General features: G+C 37.4%; 1 protein-coding gene across 1 annotated transcript in view; it reads right to left on the bottom strand.

Annotated features, from left to right (window-relative positions):
• The window catches only part of NMU (neuromedin U), a 36800-nt gene that overhangs the window by 4030 nt on the left and 10431 nt on the right, over positions 1 to 22339 (bottom strand). Inside the window, exons 3-9 of the mRNA XM_047854926.1 lie at positions 11403 to 11450; positions 7651 to 7710; positions 6137 to 6166; positions 5999 to 6049; positions 4355 to 4429; positions 1395 to 1448; positions 63 to 102 (exon numbers count right to left, since the gene is read on the bottom strand). Coding sequence (XP_047710882.1) covers positions 67 to 102; positions 1395 to 1448; positions 4355 to 4429; positions 5999 to 6049; positions 6137 to 6166; positions 7651 to 7710; positions 11403 to 11450 — 354 coding nt within the window. The 3' untranslated portion in view covers positions 63 to 66. The remainder of the gene's footprint in view (positions 1 to 62; positions 103 to 1394; positions 1449 to 4354; positions 4430 to 5998; positions 6050 to 6136; positions 6167 to 7650; positions 7711 to 11402; positions 11451 to 22339) is intronic.

Genomic DNA, 22339 nt, shown 5'->3' with positions numbered 1-22339 from the left:
AATTTGTGAATATCTGAAAATGACAGAAATTTTCAAACTGGGTTGAATTGTGAAGCACATACCATTTTAAATGTAACCTTCTGACCTTCTTCCATTGCGTGGCTAGAAAATAATAAATTAGAAATAAATCAGTAAACTAAGGAATGAAGTTAATTTTCATACAAAGCAACCTAATGATTTCGACGGGTATTATTATTTCTTCTTTTATCTAGTTTGCTCATGTTTCCATCCGTTCTCCACTTCATTGTTAGAGTTAGTTTCCAAAATGCAAATCTTACCATATAGCTCTTCTTAACTTAATAAAGTTGAAATTCCTTAGTTAATTATTTCACTAGTTAATTCATGTTGATTCTTCAAATTCAGCTCTTAAAACCTTCTCTGTACCTCCTCCACTCTCTGACCTGGGTTAAGTGCATTTCTTTTAGAAACCACAGCCCTGTGGGCACCTGTGGGCTCAGTAGGTTAAGCATCCAACTCTTGATGTTGGCTCAGGTCATGATCTCAAGGCATGATTAGTGAGTTTGAACCCTGAGCTGGTCTCTACACTGACAGCACAGGGCCTTCTTGGGATTGTCTCTCCCTTTCTCTGTCTCTGGCTCTGTCTCTCTCTCTCTCAAAACAAATTAATTGATTAAAAAAGAAAAGAAAAGAAAAGGATATGAAAGAAAAGAAAAATAACCCACAGCCCCTGAATTGAAGGTGCATTTAACACAGTAATTTGTATTTGTTTATTTATCAGTTTCCTGTATTAAGCTGTAAACTCTTAGAGTATAAGATGGAATCCTATCTATCTGTATACTTCTAACCTTTGGAACATTGCCCAGCACCCAGTAGAAATTCAAAAAATAGTTGCTAAATAAATGAATAAAAAAACATCTCTGGTAATGTAGTAAGGATACAAACATTTTTTTGGCAAGTGTAACTACTTAGAAAGAAACTCACATTTCACAGACAATTTGGACATACAAAACACTAAATGCAATTACAAAGTTTTTCTACTTACAACCTCTAATATAGTTGATTGTTTTACTTTTAAAAACATGAAAATAGTCATAATTCTTCCAGTATCTCCTGAATCAAATATTTAGTAAATATTTCTTTGGAACTTAAGGAATAATGCATCTTTAAGATACTCATTTTCTGCACACGAAATTTTATAGAACTAAACTGTTTAATGGGTGATTGGGGTATTTACAAACATGCGGAGTGGATTAAAGAAAAGATCAGAGATACCATAACATTAAAACAATACGGTGGTGGAAGAAGTTAATCTCAGACTGTAATACCTGATGCCAGATATCTATAAACAAACTTCAACTTAGTGTAAATAAATGCATAGGGTATTTTTCAATTTTAATATTGAATGCTTTTTTTTGAATACAATATTTGCATACCCTGAATAAAAACTGTCTCCGAACTTGGCTTGCAATAGGACCTTGGAATTCTTCCTGGAAGAGAAAATGAGGGCATTACAAATCAACTAACAGTAAAAATAAGTGAAAATTCTTCTTGAGAGTATAGTGAAGCTCAAAGGTATTTTCAACGATCATAATTAAACAAAGAGGGAATCAAGGGCTTGAGTACATAATTCATACCAATAAGTAATCTTTGTATGTATACCTGAAGAATTTTCAACTAGCAAAATCGCCAGGATGTTATATTTTAAAATAATTTCCTAGGGGTGGCTGGCTCAATTGGTAGAACGTGCCACTCTTGATCTCAGGGTCATGAGTTTGAGCCCCATGTTGGGAATAGAGTTTACTTAAAAAAATTTTTTTAAATAACTAATAAAATAATTTCCTTATCAACATAACAGCTTCTAGGAAGTTCATCAGTTGTATGTATATTCATCGGTAAGTAGAATGAGAAATGACAGTTCATAGATAATTAACTATATTTAATTTTGTTTGAATGAAATATTTCCTTTAAAATACATACTGTATGTGCTAACATTTGAACAGGGAAAATATAAAATGGAATTGTGTCAGAGCTAAAATACACTATATTTCTATAAGGAATTGAAATTAAAATTGAGGGACAACTTTGGTAAACTATATTTATTCAATGAGACTTGAGTAGAGATTTTCCCAATATAACATATTCACAGGTATTATAATGAAAAAAATGCCAAATGGAAACAAACCAATTATTCAAAATGGGTATATTTTGAAGTACTTCTTTCCCTAAAACACTTCATTTTTAGGGGCGGCTGACTTCAGCTCTGGTCATGATCTCCCGTTTCACAAGTTCGAGCTCTGCATCCAGCTCTGTGCTGACAGCTCAGAGCCTGGAGCCTGCTTCAGATTCTATGTCTCCCTCTCTCTCTGTCCCTCCCCCGCTCAAGCTCTGTCTCTCTCTCTCTCTGTCTCAAAAATAAATAAACATTAAAAAAAATTTTTTAATTGCATTGTAAACAATGGCAAAAATATTTAACATTTTATGGTTTTCATAAAATTGGTTATTATAGCTTCCTATTTTCAACAATTTATTATAAAAGTGTCAGGATGGCAATCACTATGAAATCTGTCATCAAGACCTTTTAAAATTATTCTGTAATATAAGTATAATCATATATTTAAATTCTAAGAAACAGCCCTGACATCTATTAATATTCTGAAATCCCTTATTGATTTGGGGTACCTGGATGGCTCAGTCAGAAGAGAATGTGACCCTTGATCTTGGGGTCATGAGTTCGAGCCCTATGCTGGGTGTAGAGATTATTCAAATAAATCAATAAACTTAAAAGAAAATAAAAATAAATTCTGAAATACTTGCTTTACAACAAATATATCTTAAATTCTCAATATTTTGTATCTAATTCTCATCCTGACTATAAACTCTCCAAATTACTTAATATTTAAAATATACTTATAGAGGGGCACCTGGGTGGCTCAGTCGGTTAAGCCACCGACTTTAGCTCAGGTCATGAACTTGTAGTTCGTGAGTTCGAGCCCCCATCAGGCTCTGTGCTACAGCTCAAAGCCTGGAGCCTGCTTCCCAATTCTGTGTCTCCCTCTCTCTGCCCCTTCCCCTCTTGTGCGTTCTCTCTCTCTCTCTCTCTCAGAAATACTAAATGAAGAAACTTTATTTTTTAAATGTTCACATAGAAACTATATATTTATATGTTTATATAAGAAAAGTTATATATATTAAAAAATATATATATTTATATATTCTATATAAGACATATTCCATACAAGATTCTATATAGATATACATCTCTCTATATATATTTATATATTCTACATATTAGAAATATATATATATTATATAAGAAAAAAAAGGCAGGGAAAAATGTAACTTAAATAGTGGCAAAATTTAAAATCTTCAAGCCCAAACACACAGGTCTTTTTAGTCTTATTATTTAGAGATAGAACTGCATATAAAAGAATTTGAGAAGTAGGGATAAAAAAGATGTAGGTTTGGAAGTGAGGATGTCTAGCAAAGAACATTTAAGAAAAGTGTTTGAATACACTAAGATCTGAAAACTCATTTTCTTTAAGAACACAAAACATGTCACTACCAAAAATCTGTTTTAAAATTAGGTGATATAGGCTCACTTACTAGCATTGTCTTGGGAAAGATCTTTATTCTGAGTTGTTTCCCCTTTAGTAAACTGGGGACAAGAGTTGTATATTAACAGAGTTGCGAAAAGAATAAACTGAGGTAATATAAGACTTAAAACTGTAATGCATCACAACAAAGTAAGGCATCACTTAAAATAATACCTAGAAACTTTTATCATCGAGAGAGTTAGGATTCCTTTTCAATGACAATAAAAATGCCACAATTCCTAGTTAAAAATGTGTTAAAAGTCAGTTGTTTTCATCTTAAACATAGATACTGGATTTGGGCCATATTTTTAATTTGAAAAACCAAAGTGCCTGCATTTAATTTCTGATATATTTACTTCACGAGCCTTACTCTTCCTAACATTTTAAGACTTGGATAGAAAGCTTACTGTCCTAGCCAGTTGCCAACCGCACACGGAGGGCAATGAATTGTCCTCCATCTTTTCTCCTATTTCCTACCTAGCGACTAGGCACGCTGCTGTGTCCTCCCTTCAACCAAGAATAGGTCTCCTCCCTGGGAGGGTCACAGCCCCGGAAGGGAATCTAACCCCAGTTTTCCTCATTGGCCCCCAGCTTGAACCCAAAGGGACATAACATGGGGAGGGGGAACAGTTCTCTTCTTCCTGAGTGAAAACAGTTCTGCCAACAGACGCTCTTCCACAGGCCAACTGGGTGTTTACGTTGGGCTTAGCCTGAAAAGGAGGATCTTACAAACCACCACGACTGGGAATTACTGGTCCCACAAAGAGCGGCAAGGCAAGCATGCGGTCTGTGTTACGTACGTCCAGTCTGAATCTCTTCGTTCTTCTCTCATGCAGGTGAGGAACAAGCTGCAGTAACGGATGCACGACAGACGACTGAGAGACACGAACACACACACATGATGAGCACAAAAGCTTCTCGGCATTGAGCATAAAGACGGTTTCCTACTTGTTTGGTTTTGGTTTTGCTTTTACCCACTCTACTTGCTCCAGACCAAAAAAGAACGAGAAAGGTGTTAGGTAATACAGCCCTTGGAGAGCACTTCAAAGAACCTGGAGAGTAAGCTAAGACACTGAATGAAATATGGTAGCTCTATGCTACGTTGAAGAACACTGTTCTTAGGGCGTCAGCTCCATCACCAGCTGCCAGCAAGGAGACCATCCTGAGAACCTGCAATTCTCAGAGTCTGCCTGCTTCCAGACTTCACGCAAAAATGATTTGGACAGAGGAAACCTCCTCTGTGAGAATCAGTTTTCCATTATGAAAATGTATATCTGGAAGATTCTCCTGTACACACATCTGGTCATCTCCTTTACAAAATATATATTTTGTTTAAAAGTGAACATATGGAACAAGACAACAGGGGACACAAAAGGTGACAAATGTGTCATCGAGAGTGAAAAATGTGACTAAGATACATTTTCTCAAAATGTAAAGATGCCAAGTGGAAGAAAACGAAAGTACATCCAAGACATGTAGTTACCTGAAACAGTTTCATTTTAAGGGCATGGCTTGAATTGAACCTTCTCACAAATATTAAATTCATTTTTCAAATGGATTACTTTAAACCCTATAGAATGGTTATTTGTTAATCAATTCAATCTGTATTTGGCCTAAAGCCAGTATAACCTAACTTTCAACTCCTCATACATAAGAATATTCCATATGATATTTAAAACTGAGTTTATATTACAGTTATCTTTCCACAGCTCCTCATTCCCTAAATTGGTCCATGATAGTGAGTCACAATCACAGAAGGAATACTATAGTCAAACAATTATTATTAAGCACTCTAGATTAAAACACCAGAATAGCATTTTAAAAATCCATTCATATAAAAAGAAAAGCTACTACTAAAACTGCACAATTTAGAAGTAAACTGAATTCACGTTACTGGTATCCAGCTACTCTTAGTAAATTCTCACATTAAAAGCCTAGTTACAAATAAGGAGACCTGAGGAATAGAAGTGGATATTTCTATTAATGACATTTTCGGCAATCATCTTTTAAAATAATTCTTAAGATGACTTTGAATAAATCTGTTTTATCCTTGCACTAATTGATATCTAAAGCAATATGTTTTTCTTAATCATTTGCACTTTTTTTTTTTTGCCTCTAGAATGTAGATTTCATGACGGGGGGGGGATTCTTTTTTAATTTTCTATTTTATTCATTGCTATATTTCTAGTACCTAGAGTTGTGCTTGGCACATAATAGATACTCAGTAAATAATTATTGAATGAATGAATAAATACATTTAAAACATATGTAGTTAAGATATAAAATAAATTAATGTGTGATAAATATTAAATTCCATTTGTTTATCCACATATAAACTTCTAAAGTAAAAAACATGAATTTTGATCTAGCTTATTAGATAAACTGTAAAAACAGATTAAAAAAAATACTAATGATTACTAATATGAAGTAATTCTACAACTTACCACAACATTTGAGTTGCCCAACTTCCGTGTCTTCGAATAATGAAATAAGAACTGTTAAAAAAAAGTAGTGAGATTTACTATAGACGGTTACTGGTTTCTTTTATTTTTTGGTGTATATATTTATGGAAATCACCTTACCCTTTTGGTATTATCTTTTTCATCTGTTTCCTGTTGAGAAAAGAAAGAAAGAAATATTCTATTATATGTAACATATTATAAAATTATACATAAAATACTATATTATTATATTACACTACGCTATAGTATATTATAGTATACTATAATATATGTAGTATAAAATTTGTAACATTATAAAATTATATCACATAATTTTTAAAAATATGTGACACGCTATATGTAAACTATAATACTGAAATTGGTTAAACATATATTGCTCTAAAAATAAATGGGAAATTAATTAGATATTGTTTACAAATAAAGGTGTGAACAAAGTTCTCTACTACAGCATTATTCATAAGAGTAAAAAACCAGAAACATCCTAATAGTTCAACAATGGTCAAATGGAAAATTATGGTATGATCAATCACATGATAGAGTACTCAGAGAAAAAGACTCTAAGGAGCCATAGTAAAATACAATACTTGTAGTAATAAGATTATGAGTTATTTTGGGTTTTTTTTCCATAAACTTTTCTATAGTCCTCTCTCCCTCCAAAAATCTATTTTTTTAAGAATGAGTCATATTCCTTTTTGTTGTTCCTTTTTGTTCTCATTTGCTTTTAATACGAAAAGAAATTCATGGATAAACACCATTGTCACTTCTTTTATCCTAATCAGGAAGAAAAGTCAATGAAATGTTTTGGAAAATAACACCACTAAAAACACCAAAAAAATATATATATATACACATATATATGTGTGTGTGTATATATATATATATATATATATATATATATATACAGGAAACATTTATGCTTTCAAAATATCAAGGTTTCTTTGAATTATTGTATGTGAAAGATATATAAGTAAGAATGTACCAATGATCATAGTTAAATTAGGATTGCTAATGAAAGATTTAATTCTAGACCTGCCTCTCTTATCCTTATAAAGTAGTTTTAAAATAAATTCATCTATAATATATAGAATATAATCTGAAGTATGGTATACTTAAGCTATTTTTCAAGTTCCCAGCTCTCCTCGTTTCAGACCAAAAAGTTCTTCTAGATGAATCAAATAATTTTAATAAGAAACCAAGACATCACAGTAAGAATATAATTTTCAAACTGATACTGTCTATATATATAAATTCTTAATGTCCTTCTCTCTAGCAAAGTACAATGCCCTGACCTCCAAGCTGAGATACATCTGTTCTCCAATTCTAGTATGAGAAAAGGAGTCAAAATGACCCCAAATTTCTTTCATGAGAACTAGAACACATCTTATGAGAGGGCTATATGATTTTCCCATTAGATGATTGTAAACCCCATTAATGTGAACACTAAATTCTCAGACACTTGAGAAACTTAAGGTTTTGTTTCTTATCCAAAACCAACTCATGATCTTCTTGGCTCTTCATGAAATGCTTCCTAAATCAGGTATATTTTCTTCCAGAAGGAATACCAAGGTATCACTGAGCAATTCTTTTTTTTTTTTTTTTTTTTGCCTACAATTAAAACACTATTCCAACCTTACCTGGGGCTTTGGTAGAGTCCTCCTAATTGTGATGCAAAGCTCCTCCAGTGCATTGGATGCCTAATGAAAATGAGAAGATATATAGGCCAACCTTGTGCTTTAACAATATTTGCATAGAATATATAACTGTCGAATGTTAGGAGTGCAAGGATATTCCAAACACCCAGAATAGATTCCTTCTCGTGTCCCATCAAAACTCTGTAGAAATCCCTTGGTTTCTTTCATGACAAAAACTTGGCTCCTAAAAGTAAAACCTTCCTTCCAACCAGGGGTGGGGGGGGGGGGTGGGGGGGGTGGGGAATGTTATGTACTGTATATATGCACTGATTAAGGCTTCCACGGTGGTCCAGATACATAGTTCTCTCATACTTTCTAAGAGTCCGTGAAATTGTATGACTGAGAGAAACTAGAACAGTGCCAAAAGAGGGATTATTCCTCCCAGCTTGTAGCAAAGTTTGAATCTACATGCCAAAGCTGTGAGCTTCACTGAATATTACTCATTAGTGGCTAATTTGAAAATCCTGCAAGTGCTTGCAAACAATGGGAGTTGGAGGGAAAGAAGCCGCACATGGTGCACCTCATCGGAGTTACCACCCTTCCAGGCTGCTGACTGCACACCCCAGGATCAGGTTTTTCAAAGCATCTGAGCACAGAAGTAGGGCAGGGCTCCCTGTGGTTAGGAGCCGGCTGGGTGTGGTGAGGACTAACACAAATGGACAAGCAGGGGCGAAACCTGCTTTGCACAGAATTTAGCACACTAGAACCATGAACAATTGATTACTTAATAAATGCATGTTAGAAGTAACAAGGAGCTGGAACAGTGTTGGGGGGAGCAATTTAATTTGTAGTTAAAAACGTGGGCTGTGGAGTTGAGCAGCCTGTCACTGCTCAAAGGCAGTGCAAGTTCCAGTTCTACTCATTAGCTGTGTCACCTTGGACTGGTTACCTAACCTCTCTAAACTTCAGTATCTTCAGCTATAAATCGGGGATGACAACATCACTGCAGAGAGTTCTTGGAAGGATTAAATGTAGGTAGAGCTCTTAGCACAGTGCCAGGTACATAGCAATTAGTTAACAATAATAGCATTAAAGAATGTGTGGCCTGTAAAGCTGGATTTACAACTGAAGTTACTCTTCATGTAGGAGATACGTCAGAAAGGATTATTTGGGGCCACCCATATCCTCACCCTTTGAACAACAGTGCATGTTAAACATGGTGGGCTGAAGTTAGGGATACAGATGGAGTCATGGATCAGCTTCTCTGAACATCCTCCCCAGCACATCAGAGGCCTGCTTTGTTCTCTTCCATGTGCTTGTCTGCCATGCAGATTGTTGGGATGTTTACTAATAATATGAAATGGCTCCTATTTCTGTAGTGCTTCACTAGCTTACAAAACACTCTCATACACCTAATTCACATTTTGTCCTTAAAATGCATCCGTGTGTTATGGAGGACAGGAGTCGTTCTTCTCGTATGTAAAGGAAGTGAGGTTCTAAGAGACTATCATTTCCTCGATACCACACGTGGCTAATGGTTGGTTGAGTGTGGCCTGGGAGCTGGGTTGTCGGACCTGCAAGTATTACCGTGTTTCACTGGCAATGACTGTGAAGCCTGTGACCGGGGAGTTGGATGAGAGAAAGAGTACGAACACTGATACACTCTTTCCCACGTTTTCCCTTCAGCGTTGGGTACATAGGTCACCCCATAAAAAATATGGAAACAGATTCCTGAAAGTTCCTTTTATGGCCCATTTAGAGATGTTATAAAATACAAAACAATAAAAAAATATATATCTGGTGGTGTCATGTGTCTCTTAACGCACAAAAGAATAAATGTAGCGTCTCCCAAGAACACAGCTTTGAAGCCGGATGAGGCTTCGCAACAAGACCGAAGTTTGAAGGGAAAAGTTTTAAAACAAACTGTATTTTTTCCAGCCACCCTTCTCATGAAACCATTATTCCTGGAGCTACAACTATTCTTTAAGAGTTTTTCTTATACTAAATTTTTAATACTTTATTTTTTATTTGTGAACCTTTATTTTCCATTTGGTTAAAATGTTTTGAAGCACTGTTCAGAAAATCATATTAATAATAAAATTATAACTAATGTGAAAAGAAGTGATTTTTAAATTTTTTTTAGTTTATTTATTTTGAGAGAGAGAGAGAGAGAGAGAGACACGAGAGAGAGCAGGAGCGGGGGAGGGGTAGAGGGGCAGAGAGAGGGAGGGAGAGAGAGAATCCCAAGCAGTTCCACACTGTCAGCACAGAGTCTGATGTGGGGCTCAATCCCACAAACCATGAGATCATGACCTGAGCCGAAACCAAGAGCCAGACGTTTAACTGACCGGGTACCCCGAAAAGTAGTGATTTTTAAAAATTGTATTAGTGAATGTAAACGATGTCATAGTAAATTGACCAAGCTCTCTTCAAAAGGTACACAGTCTCCAAACCCAGTAGAAGCTTCATTTAGCTTCATGGTGTCTAGATGAGTGAGTGCTTTTAATTCATCCTTTTAGTACTGCAGAAATAGAAATGATTCTGAGGGTGTTCTTGAATTTTGAATTCAATGCAAAAGCTTACGTGCTAATTAACACCCATCATATGTTATATGTCCATCAGTGCTTCTCCTATAATTTGAATTATTCATAAATGTCATCTCTTGTGATCCTGGTCTTGCTTTTTCATCTAATGCCACTAACTCCCTGCAAGTGACCCTCTGCAAACTGAGAAATGGATTGAGGAAGGAGAAATACAGCATTTCTCTACCTGGGCCGTGATGACATTCTGGAAGGACAAAGCATGGCACCTTAGCCAGACCATGTTGGTGTTATGCCCCAGGCACACTGCTGATTGTTCTGAAAGAGGATGAGCCAAGAGCCTCTCCTGAGCCCTCCTCTCCATCCAGGAAACTGTTGACACTGATGAAGAGAGAGCGAACGCGGAGGCTAACTCTGCTACACCTGTGCTGGAAGCAGAGCTGCAGACAGAACAGCAGTGTCCAGTCCAGTGGATGCTGTGTAAGGAGGACACGCTTATTTTCAACTCCTCACGCTTCGCGTGCAGGAGCTAGACTAGCACTCCTCACTCCCCAACCCTCTCTGAACTCTTTGTTGTGGGAAGGGGACAGAGTTACCTGAGAGGTAACTGAGTGGAGGAAACTGGGCACATTCAGCCCTTTCCTCTTAAAGAGCCAGCTGTCTGGCCAGCTGTTTTGGTCGAGTCTGCCCGGTGCCAGAAAACCTGACGGGTGGGGAGGCCTCAGGTCACTGTCTAACCCCAGTTTAATTCTGGGAATTAAATTCTGGAGTTAAAGTCTGGGAATTCTTAGCAAACACTCTGGGCATCAGATCTGAGGCCACATTCACAAATTGACTATTTTGAACTCCCCAAGTCTGACTTCACGTTCCTCTCTGCCTGGGTTTCAAACTCAACTGAGGGACAGTTGGGATATGAGCCTCCAAATGCAACCAGGGGCACATTATTTTTAATCTAACACAGAATTTGATTTTGAAATTAGCATTTTGATTTCCAAAATATGTGCATATTATCTGCAAATCTATTTTACTTAGAGACAAATGCCCCAGCATGACCTTACAACATAAACTCATAGAACGGATTATTGCCTGCGGATAATGTAATAATTTCTAAAGTGTTGACATGTTTAATAAGTCCATAAAGTAATGACGAGTCCAAAGGGAGAAATGGAGTGACAACTGCTTATGTTACTATAAAACATCTTCAATTGGAATTACCTGAGGCTGAGAATCAAGGGACAGGAAAGACGAACAGGCATCATCTATCTGTAGAAAATAAAAAATGCCAGTTACATCTTGGAAATAGACAGAAAAGAGCAGAAAATGGGAAGTCGATTTTACAAAGTCAAGTTACCTAGGTACCATTAATTTAAGTTCTGAGACAGTTCAGGACTCTGGATTTGGGCAGGAAGAGCCTCTTAAACTTTCTAAGGAAGTCCTGGAATTGGGATCTCCCCAAGATTTACCTCCAGCCACAGGGCTAAATGGTCCCCAAGGAAGTTGATAGGGATCGCCAGAGAGTATACAGATGCTTCAAATACTGAGAGAAACACACTTTGGGTATTCAGCCTGAGAAATGAGCGATGAAGAAAGAATGGCCTCAAAATTAAGGAGCACCCTGTTATCATGTGGTTCTTTATCCCGTAAGTCTAATCACATCATCCAAATGAACATGATAATAGAAGTGCTAAATGAAAAATAGCTTGATACATAGCACCCAGAAAAAACTCTTACACAACAGCAATCTACTAGTTCTCTACCAAGAAGCCAGCCTCAGGAAAGGATTCTATTTGCAATGAAGGTTTATTGGGGAATCAGTAAAGGTTTCACCACATTCTTTACATCTGTAAGGTGTCTCTCCAGTACAGACTGTCTTATGTCTATTTAGAATTGATGACTGACTAAAGACTTTTCCAGATTTATTACATCTATATGGGTTTTTCCAACATGGATTCTCTGATGTTCAGCAAGATTGGGGGACTCATTAAAAGCTTTCCCACATTCATTACATTTATAAGGATTATCTCCAATATGGATACTCTCATGTATAATAAGGTCTGAGCTTTCAGAAAAGATCTCCTCGCATTTATTACATTTATCATGGTTCTCTGGAAAGTGACTCCTCAGGTGTTTATTAACATTATTTGAGCCTTGGGGTCCCTGGGTGACTCAGTCTGTTAAGCATCTGACTCTTGATTTCAGCTCAGGTCATGATCCCAGGGTTGTGGGATCGAGCCTCGCATTAGGCTCAGTGCGGAGCCTGCTTGGGAATTCTCTACCTCCCCCCCGTCCCCCCTCAATCTGTCCCTCCCCCTCATGCATGCTCTCTCTCTCTCTCTCTCAAAAAGAAAATAGATTTTGGAAACCCTTTAATCAGTGCTCAAACCTTATTTAATACTACGGAATTCATACTAGAGAGAAACCTTACAAATGTAAAGAATGTGGTAAAACCTTTAAGGACTTTTCAACCCTTACTCACCATTTCAGAGTTCACACTGAGGAGAAACCTTACAAATATAAAGAATGTGGCAAGTCTTTAGCTGGAATTCACAACTTATTCACCATCATAGATACCATACAGGAGAGAAACCATAAAATATAAAGAAAATGACAAAGCCTTTAACTGGAATTTAGTCATTATTCGGTATCCCCAAAGGCACACTAGATTCAAACCCTGGAAATGTGATGAAAGAGGAAAGACCTTTGTTGTAAATACACAGCTTAGAAAACACCAGAGTGCATAAAGGAATATAACTTTAGAGATATAAGAATTTATAAAAGTATTTAGTTGAACATCAAATATCAATAAATGTCATGATTGACAGTAGAAAGCAGTAAGTCAGTGACTCCTTTCAGACATTACTTTAAGCCAGAGTATGAGAAGGAATATAAGTTAAATGCTTAGATACTGTATTTGCTAGCATGCTTCAAAAGATAAAGGGGATGGATTTTTGGACAGGTATAATTAATTACAACATGCTTTTTTATATTGACCTTACTTGACATTTGTAACTAGCAAATTTTAATGTATTTCTACTCTCAAATCACTTTGTTTGAAATACCTGTTTTCCCTAGTGGGTGTGGGAAATCATGTGATGATTGTTGCTGCATGAAAGATAATGTGACACTCTTCTTCATGTGGTGGGATTCATGCATATCTGTTTTTCCTTTGAAGATTAAGGACAATATAAAATATATGAGGAAAATCTAAATGGAGATACTGTTTGTAGTTGACCTATAGCATTGATGGAAGTTACCATGAAATGGATGTTCACACAATCATCTGTGTTTTGTATAACTAAGGGACATTTTGAATTTTATAAATAAAATCTGATATCAAATGGTCTTTATGAAAAAAGAGGTGGCAATACAATAAAACACTGCTGTATTTTTGTAATAGTAATAGTTAGAAGTAGAGAATATTAGTTGTTGTGGTCGCAATAAAGAAATCTTTACAGATTAAAAAAAAGGTTTATTGAACTACTGTTGACAGCTGTTCTCAGCCTTTATCTCTTTTTCTAAGAGAAAAACTGAAAGACTTTAAACTGTACTAGAAGAGATTTATATTAATCACTAAACTAACTGTGCTGCAAAAGTTAAACACTAAGCTGGATGTCTGGAGTAGTTTATGGCATTTATTTCTTTGCTGGCCTTTTAAAACGGGACTGGAAAAAAACAGTACGATTTGTGTCTGTCTGGGATGATTTAGGTTGAGTCCTATTTATGGTCAACATCTCAGAATTCTTTGCTGATCAGTTTAATTTAATTTCCATCATTATACTATACTGAAGGGGGAATAATCATACTCTTTGGTCATAATTCCTCATGCCCCTTACTGCTTCCAAGTGAACGTGTACTTAAATATATGATTCTCTAATTTAGAGAATAACAAAGGCATACAATATCATATAAGAGCAAAGGCTTACTGTCTCTCTCCTTTTATCCTCACAGAGCCTGCTATCTTCTCTAGATGTCACAAATATTTAGGAAATTGTTCTATTCCAGTCATTCCTTGTACCCACCCACCTCCTCCCTCTTCCATGCCATACAAATCTGGAATCATGACTACAAACACACACACACACACACACACACACACACACAGTGATAAACTTCTTGAGGGCGGGGAGGTTATGCCATATCTAACTTGCCCAGAATAAGTGTTCGATAAATATTCTTTAATTAAATTGCATTGAACCTATGGAAAGAAAACAAAATAAAAAGAGAAGTCAACTGAGGGGAAAGGCAAAAAAAGGGGAAAGGCAAAAAGATACCTTTTTTAAAGCTTTGAATTGTGACCAATGCTTTAATATATCGCTTCCAAATGTTACTTAGTTTGCTAAGTTTGCTCAGTTACTTAGAGGGTAGGAGGAACGGGTTCCTCCAGTAACATTTTTGTGATACTTAGATAGCTGCAGATATCACATGCTCAAAGGCAAAGCTGTCCACCCGCAGACCAGGCTGCTGCGTGGGTGAGGTGCCCGGGTCCAAAAACAGCAAACTCTTGAACCTAAGGGCTGATGAATCAGTGCATCAATGTTGTTTGCATAAAAATATCCGAATAAGAAAAAGAAAACACCAATTAATCAAATTGGGAGATAATTGCAAAAGCTTTTCAATCTTTGTTCTCTTTTCTTTAAAAGGCACAGCAACATTGCTCACCCACTTTCCATTTGGATAAGCATTTATTCATTTTACTCAGCTTGTGGCCCTAATGGTTTTAAGTGCCACTAATTGCTTTTGAGAACTCTGCAAAATCCATTGATGAATCTGTTTGAAAATGGTTAGGTCTCTAAATGGTTTGAAAAGGATGTGTTTCTAGTGTCTGAAGAGCTCAGTAATTTTTAAAACCCCCAGAAGAAAAGTGCATGTTTTAGCATCTTAATTTCTTTAAATATCTTTTTCTATAAAAGAATCTATAGTGCTTTTACAACTCTATTTGAGGTTTCCCCCAGCTTTCTCATCTAAAATATTTTTTCAAAGATTTTCCACAGAAATATAGATAATTCCAAGCTAAAATAAATGTTTCTGTATTATACATTAATGTCTGTTGTCAAAATTATTCTTCATCTTGTTTATATGCCTCTAGCATGTATTTTGATACACTAAGGCAGAGAACATTATAATTGACTTTATGAATTTTTATGCTATTAGAGATTACTTAGTACTTGGCACTTACTATCCATCTTATCTCTTCCTTTATGTATTTTGTTAGTGGTGGCTTAGGTGAACAGAATATTCTCCTCAGCTCTTAGTTCACAATCATCATTGAACCTGCTTTATTTATTTATTTATTCTTTTATATTTCAATTTCCTACTCCTATTTCATCCACTCGTGGGCAACTCTCCTTATGTATTTGATGTGTATCCTTCATTTGTTTATGTTCTTGAAAAATCTGTATTACTATTTGGTGTGCATGTATGGTGTTTCCTTATTTTTTCCATTTAACACTATACTTTGAGATCTATCCATGTTACTGGGGACATCTAGTATGTTGCTCCTAGCTGCTGTAGAATACTCTACAATGTGCATCTACACATGCATCTACAACACGCTTGTTGCCTATCCCTCTCCCCAGTGATAGGCAGCTGGGTTTCCTCCAATTCTATTCAAGCAAAGCTGTAATCAACCTCCTTGTATTTATCCTCCACTTACAAATCTATTGAAGTTATCTTTGGGCTATCTACCCAGGAGAGGGAATGCTAGATCATGGGGATATCTAAGTTGCTTTCCAGATGTCTCCACCATTTGACACTCTCACCAATAATGCATGAGGTGTGTACAACCCACGTCCTTGCTAACACTTGCCATTATCTAGATTTCAATTTTTTTTGCCAATCTAAATGGGTAGAGAGTAACACTTTGTTGTTGTCTTGATTTTCATTTCATTGTTACTAATGAATCTGAGTATCTCTTTACATGCTTATTGGCCTTTTAGGTTTCTTCTTTGTAAATTGTCTGTTCTATCCTTTGACAACTTTTGCCTTAGATCCTTATCTTTATCCAATTGGTTTGATAGAGTTTCTTAGATAGTCTAGAAATTAATTTTTTGTCAGTTTTAGACATAGCCAACATCATTCAAAGGCTCTTCCTTTTTAAATGTAGTCCTTTTGAAAGAAATCTTTACTATCATATTTTTGGTCTTATGATTTATATTGGAAATTTTGTGGGTTTTTTTTAAAGTTTATTTATTTATTTGGGAGAGAAAGAGACAGTGTAAATGGGGGAAGTGCAGAGAGAGAGAATCCCAAGCAGGCTCTACACTGTTAATGTAAATCTGTGAGATCATGACCTAAGCCAAAACTAAGAGCTGAATGCTTAACCAACTGAGCCACCCAGGTGCCCCTGAAATTTTGTTTTAGAAGGCATTCCTGGCTCCTAGTTCACAAAGATATTTTCCTAATAGAAAAGATAGATTCTATTAATTCTATAATTTTACACTTTATATTTAGATCTTTAATCCACTTGGAGCCCACCTCTTAGGTGTTTTTTAATTGATGAATAATTGACATAAAATATTATATTAGTTTCAGGTGCACAACACAGTGGTTTGATATTTATATACATTACAAAATGTATATCATTACATTTATATACGGTACAATGGGGTGTTAGTTTTATTTTTCTCCATATAGCAAGCAAGCTTCTCAACCTCCATTTGCCAAATAATCTGTCCTTTTCCCTGTGAATTTTAATGTTACTTTTATTGAGAGTTATTTATGTGTATGTGCATTTCCGTCTTAGTTTGGCTTTTCCTGGAAACAGACCTTGAGATAGGGATGTGGATACAAGTAGGTTATTTGGGAGATGACCCAAAAAACACTCATAGAAGAGTGGAGGAGACAAGCAGGGAAGAGAAGGAATTTGATAAAGTGTATGTCATCAGGCAGATTACCACCATGGGTAACTGGAATCAGTCTATCTAGGGAATTCTGGGAACCAATGCAGAACACACCTCAGAGTATCCCAACTGAGGGAAGATGGCTCTACCAGCAGCTAAGGTATTGATCCACCAATTCCCTTGGGTCACCAACTGAGGGGTATTCTCAGTGGTGGGTGCATTTACTCCCAGGCACTTCTGGTCTGCCCTGAGCACGGTCCAACGGGGTTTGAACTCATGACCCCGAGATCAAGAGTCACATGCTCTACCGCCTGACCCAGGCACCCCCAAATTTTGACTTATAATATTTTTATGTCATTTAATTCTAACCATCTTGGAATTTCCTCTTTAGCCTAGGGTTATTTACCAAAATGCTACTTATTTTCAAAACAGATGGGATATTGAAGTTATACTTTTGTTGTTAATTTTTCTTTTTTTTTTAATTTTTAAAGTTTATTTATTTTTGAGACAGAGAGAGAGCGCGCATGGGGAGAGGGGCAGAGACAGAGGGAGAGAAGAATCCCAAGCAGGCTCCCTGCTGTCAGCACAGAGCCCCACAAGGGGCTCAATCCCATGAGCCATGATACCATGACCCAAGCAGAGACTAAGAGTCAGATGCTCAACCTGTGGTAGAGTCCTCTCCTTAAGGAAAAAACAAAAAACAAAAAACAAAACCTTCAAGGCAACCTGGCTATACGCATACGTGACAACATCCCTCACGACCTTGTAACATGAGACCACTTAACCAGACTGCATGTTTGTGTGTTACCATATATGGGAGACAAAGAAGTAAAAAATATTTCAAAAACTACACCACGTGGCGTTTGGGGCTCAGTTCTTTGCATATGAACCCAACTGAGTGGTGCCGGCAGGAATAAAGTTGTTTCCTGGAAAGAAAAACCTGGGTGTCACGACTCTCTGTGTGAGAATCCTGCTACATTACTTGGGGGCTTGCATCCGGGATTCAGAGATAGTGCATTTCCACCTCCTTTGCCACCGGGGATGTGAACCTGGAGGCACCGGGAGAAGCAGCCTCTCCTGACGCCAGTGGACAGCTTGATTGGAAGGAGATTAGCCCTCCTGGTGTGCCAGGGCAAGGACCCCATGTGTACCAACGGAACCTGTGAGGCCCAGGAACCAGCTCGGGGAGCGCCCGTCAGACTGGTAAGAACCTGGGGTTCATTTTGGCAGACCTGCCCCTAAGAGGCAGAAGGGGAGCCTGATCACCTCCCAGAGTTGCCCTAGTAGTTCCGCAAGGGAAGAGGAATGAAGCTGCAACTCTAAGGCGTTGGGCGCTGGGCGGCAGGTTGGAGTCACCATGTGACTATGTATGGGGACTTGTGTCTCCTTCGTTTCCTGGGTCAATGACTATGATAATTAGAGCCAACAGTCTCTGGTTAGTCTACCTCAGAATGGAGACTTTAAGGAATATTCCCAGGCAGCTGCCAAAACTCCTTTGTTTTGGGGAAATCCCTTGCCTTCTCCGTACTGACATTGACTAATTCCACTGGGGGAAAACAAAACAAAAGAAACCTGGAGACTGCTCCTCTGTCTGAGCTGACAAGACTTAGAATTGGGAAATCTCTTTCTCTGCCTTCTGCTGGCACCTCTCCTCTTCAGCCTTCCCTTTCCCCCTCCTTTTCTGCACCACCTGGGGGGTGGCCTGCATCACTGGCTCCTCAATGGCTCACCATCAGCTCCTCCTCCCACCCTTGAGGTCGAGGAGTGAAGACCACTGATGTCAGATTTCCCCACCACAGGTCCAGGTAAAAGTTAACACTGGGGAATAAATTGTCTTACATGGACCCAAATGAAACATATTCAGTGTTTAAGCTAATTTACGTTTGTTGGTTTGAGATAGACAATGTTTATCAACATTAAAAAACAAACTTTTATTCTACCTAGATTTGCTGCAGATCAAATATGCTCATGTTATCTCTGTTCCAATTTGTTAACAAAAGGATGACTTAAAGTGATGGTTAATTTTGTCAGTCTCAAAGTTTTCATGGGTAATTGTTAAGATAGCTTTCAAAGTCTTTGGTAATCTAGAATGTTAAAGTTTTGCTTGCATGATAAATTGAGATTGAATTCATTGGATATATAACGAGATAAGAAGCCAAAGCACTAATTACTAGATGCAGGTCTGTGCTTTTGACTTGTTGCAAAAAAAAGCGAAGGATATTTGGAACTGTAGAAAAACATGTTTTGTGCTTAATGGATTCATAAATTTGCCATTTAAAAAGTTCTGATGTAACATAGAGTCCACAATTGGTTACTACTTAGTTTTCACTAGAGACTAAGGTTTCTAAGAGTTAAAATTCTGCTAAATGTAGTTAAAACTAATAACAATATGAAAAGCAACTCTGTATGCAGAAAAGTAAAAGATATGAAAGAAAGATATAAGAAATGGAAATATATTTTTGTTGAAGGTAAAAGAACGTAAGTTTGTCCTAAATGAGCCTGGTTATTTGGAGAGAAATGGCTTGGGACAAAATCTAAATGCAAAGAAAAGTTATAGAAGGTTTGCGAAGGAAAATCTTTAAAAAGAAATTTTACATATGGTCAGGACAGACTAAGGTTAAAATAAATGGATTTTAAAAGCACCCAGGGTTAAGATTAAAATTCCTCCTCCTTTGATCCAAAGGCTGGGAAAATGATGGCAATACTCTTGGTGTCAGTCTCCAAATCCTCCCCATTTGTGTTGTTCCTGTTTAGCAGAGGAATGGAAGCCTACGCCATATGAAGCATGGATGATATTTGAAGGGCTTTTACTAAGATACATGAGAGCCATTTTACTAAACTTAGCCCACTGTTTGCCAAAAATGGATATCCACATGGCTGAAACATATTTATGTGGGCATTGATGAAAAAGGCAGGGGAATTGACCTTGACCTTGGCCCTTTAACCCCTCCCTCAATGGCCAATGATCAATATGTAAGTTACTGTTGGGCCACAACAAAATTAGTGCATCCTATGACAACCAGTAAAGTTTTGCTTGGTCACCGTCCATACCCCCAAGGTCCTACAGATGGGAAATGGAGGGGTAAGAAAAAAAAAAAGTAAAGACCAGGTCCGCTCTCAGGGGTAGAGTCAAGCCTGGGTAAAAATGACTACTCCCAGCACCTCAGCTAGACTGACAGGGCTTTTGGCTGTCAGTCGCATAGCCAGCCAAAATGCAGAGCCAGGAAATGAGGTTTCTCCTGGTTAGCTATAGGAAATTGAGATAAGGGACAACTTTCTTCCTTTTTCCTATAGATGGGTAATTCCCCTACCAAGGCCATTACTCCTTTGGAATGCATTATGATTCATTTTCTTTTGCCCAAAGGCTTGGCCCCAGTGCAAACTGGAAGAGGGAACCTGGCCTCCAGAGGGAAGTATCAGTGACAACACTACCCTACAAGTGGACTTGTTTTGCAAATGTGAAGGGAAATGGGGCGAATTCCCCCATGTTCATTGTTTTTGGGCCTTAAGAAAAAAATCAAGATATATGTAAACAATGTAAGGCGGATCTTAATTTAATGGCAGCCCTTTCTAAAGTCCAGCAATCAGGAGAGGAAACAATTAAGGGCCCTTTACCTGTATCCAAAACAGACCTAAAGAAGGAGGAAGGGAAGTCTCCTACCTCAACCTCCTCCTCCTAGGGTCCTCAATCTATATATTAAAAAAAAAAAAAAACACCAAAAAACAATTCTGCTCCCTGCTACCCACCTTATCCAGGCCCTCCCTGTAATGTATCAGGCATGTTTCCCTTACAAGAAGCTAGAATACCAGAAGGAAAAAACTTTTACAAAGTGTAAGACAGATAAAAAGAGATGTAGATAAATTTTCTGATCGGATAAGTATATAAAGGCTTTGCAGAATATTACACATGTTTTTGAGTTGACCTAGAAAGATATAATGCTCTTGTTAAATCAGACTCTTAATGAGACAGATGTTTTTTAAAAAAATGTAAGGAAATCTAAGATTTAGCCCTTAAACTATGCTAACTTAGCCACTATTTTACAAACACAAAATGAAAGCCCAATGGCCTTCCTGGAGATGTTGAGGGGGGCTCTCATTAAATATATGGCTATCTCCCTGACACCCCTAAGGCTGAGATGATTTTAAAGGACAAATCTGTCACTCAATCAGCCCTAGATATTAAAAAAAAATGTGAAAATTGGCTGTTAGCCTTGAAGGGACCCTGGAGGAGCTCTTACTAGTTGCCAGTTGGGTATATTACAAACAAAACAGAAAAGCAGGCTTAAAAAAGAAATCTGAGGCCTTAGTTGTGGCCTTACGTATTATGTCAGACTGGACTTCCCGAGGTCCTGGCACCAAGAGCCATTTATATGGCCGTTCAGAGCACTAAAATGAGACCATCCTCAGAGGGGACAACCAAAATGAAAACCCCATAAGCCATGCCCCTTGTATGGAAACAATCACTGGAGATCTGAATGCCCTCGGGGACCTCTATCTGTGAGGGCTCAGATAAACAGTGTCCCTGGAAGGGACTAACCAGGTCCTGGGGCTCTTCATGGTGGCTCCCCTAAACCAACTGTCTATCAGAAACCCAGAACCTCGGGTAACTCTGAATATAGAAGGAAAACTGGTTGATTTCCTTCTTAACACCAGAGCTATCTTTTCTGTCCTCCTTTCCACTCCAGGCCAACTATCCAAATGCAGCATGACAATTAGAGGCATCTCCAGAAAACTAACTAAATTTTTCTCTCAGCCCCTGGGATATATGTGGGAAAACCTAATTTTTTTCTCATTCTTTCCTGATAATACCAGAAAGCCTTACTCCCTTGCTAGAAAGGGACATTATAACTAAATTAGAGACTATGGTGGTACTATCTAGGGCAGATAAACAATTATGTGAGTTTTTGAAAATTACTGGATATTGTAGCGTATAGATATCAGGGTTCAGGAAAACAGTTTGCCCACTATATCAATTATTAAAGGAGACTCAATCCCATTTACTCTCCCCCCACCCCTCAAAACAAACAAACAAACAAACAAACAAACAAATAACTGGGGTCTTACTCTTAGACACTGTCTCCAGCCCTTGGGATGGTTACAAATAGAGCAGGGAAATTACTATTATCAAGCACACAGAGCTGAAAGGTCATTAAAACACAGCATCATGCCTTTCATTTAGGGAGGGACCAAACTTACCAAATGGCCCAAAGGATGTTTACTGGAAAAAAAATTTGTCAAGGACCATTCTGCAAGTAGTATCAGCCTGTGAAGTATGTCTTAGAAACAATCTTTTCAACCACAAACTTTCATTCT

The sequence above is a fragment of the Prionailurus viverrinus genome, chromosome B1 (assembly GCF_022837055.1).
Source record: "Prionailurus viverrinus isolate Anna chromosome B1, UM_Priviv_1.0, whole genome shotgun sequence".
Classification (NCBI taxonomy): domain Eukaryota; kingdom Metazoa; phylum Chordata; class Mammalia; order Carnivora; family Felidae; genus Prionailurus; species Prionailurus viverrinus.
The sequence above is the reverse complement of the archived record's forward strand: the minus strand, read 5'-3'. Positions and strand labels throughout refer to the sequence as shown.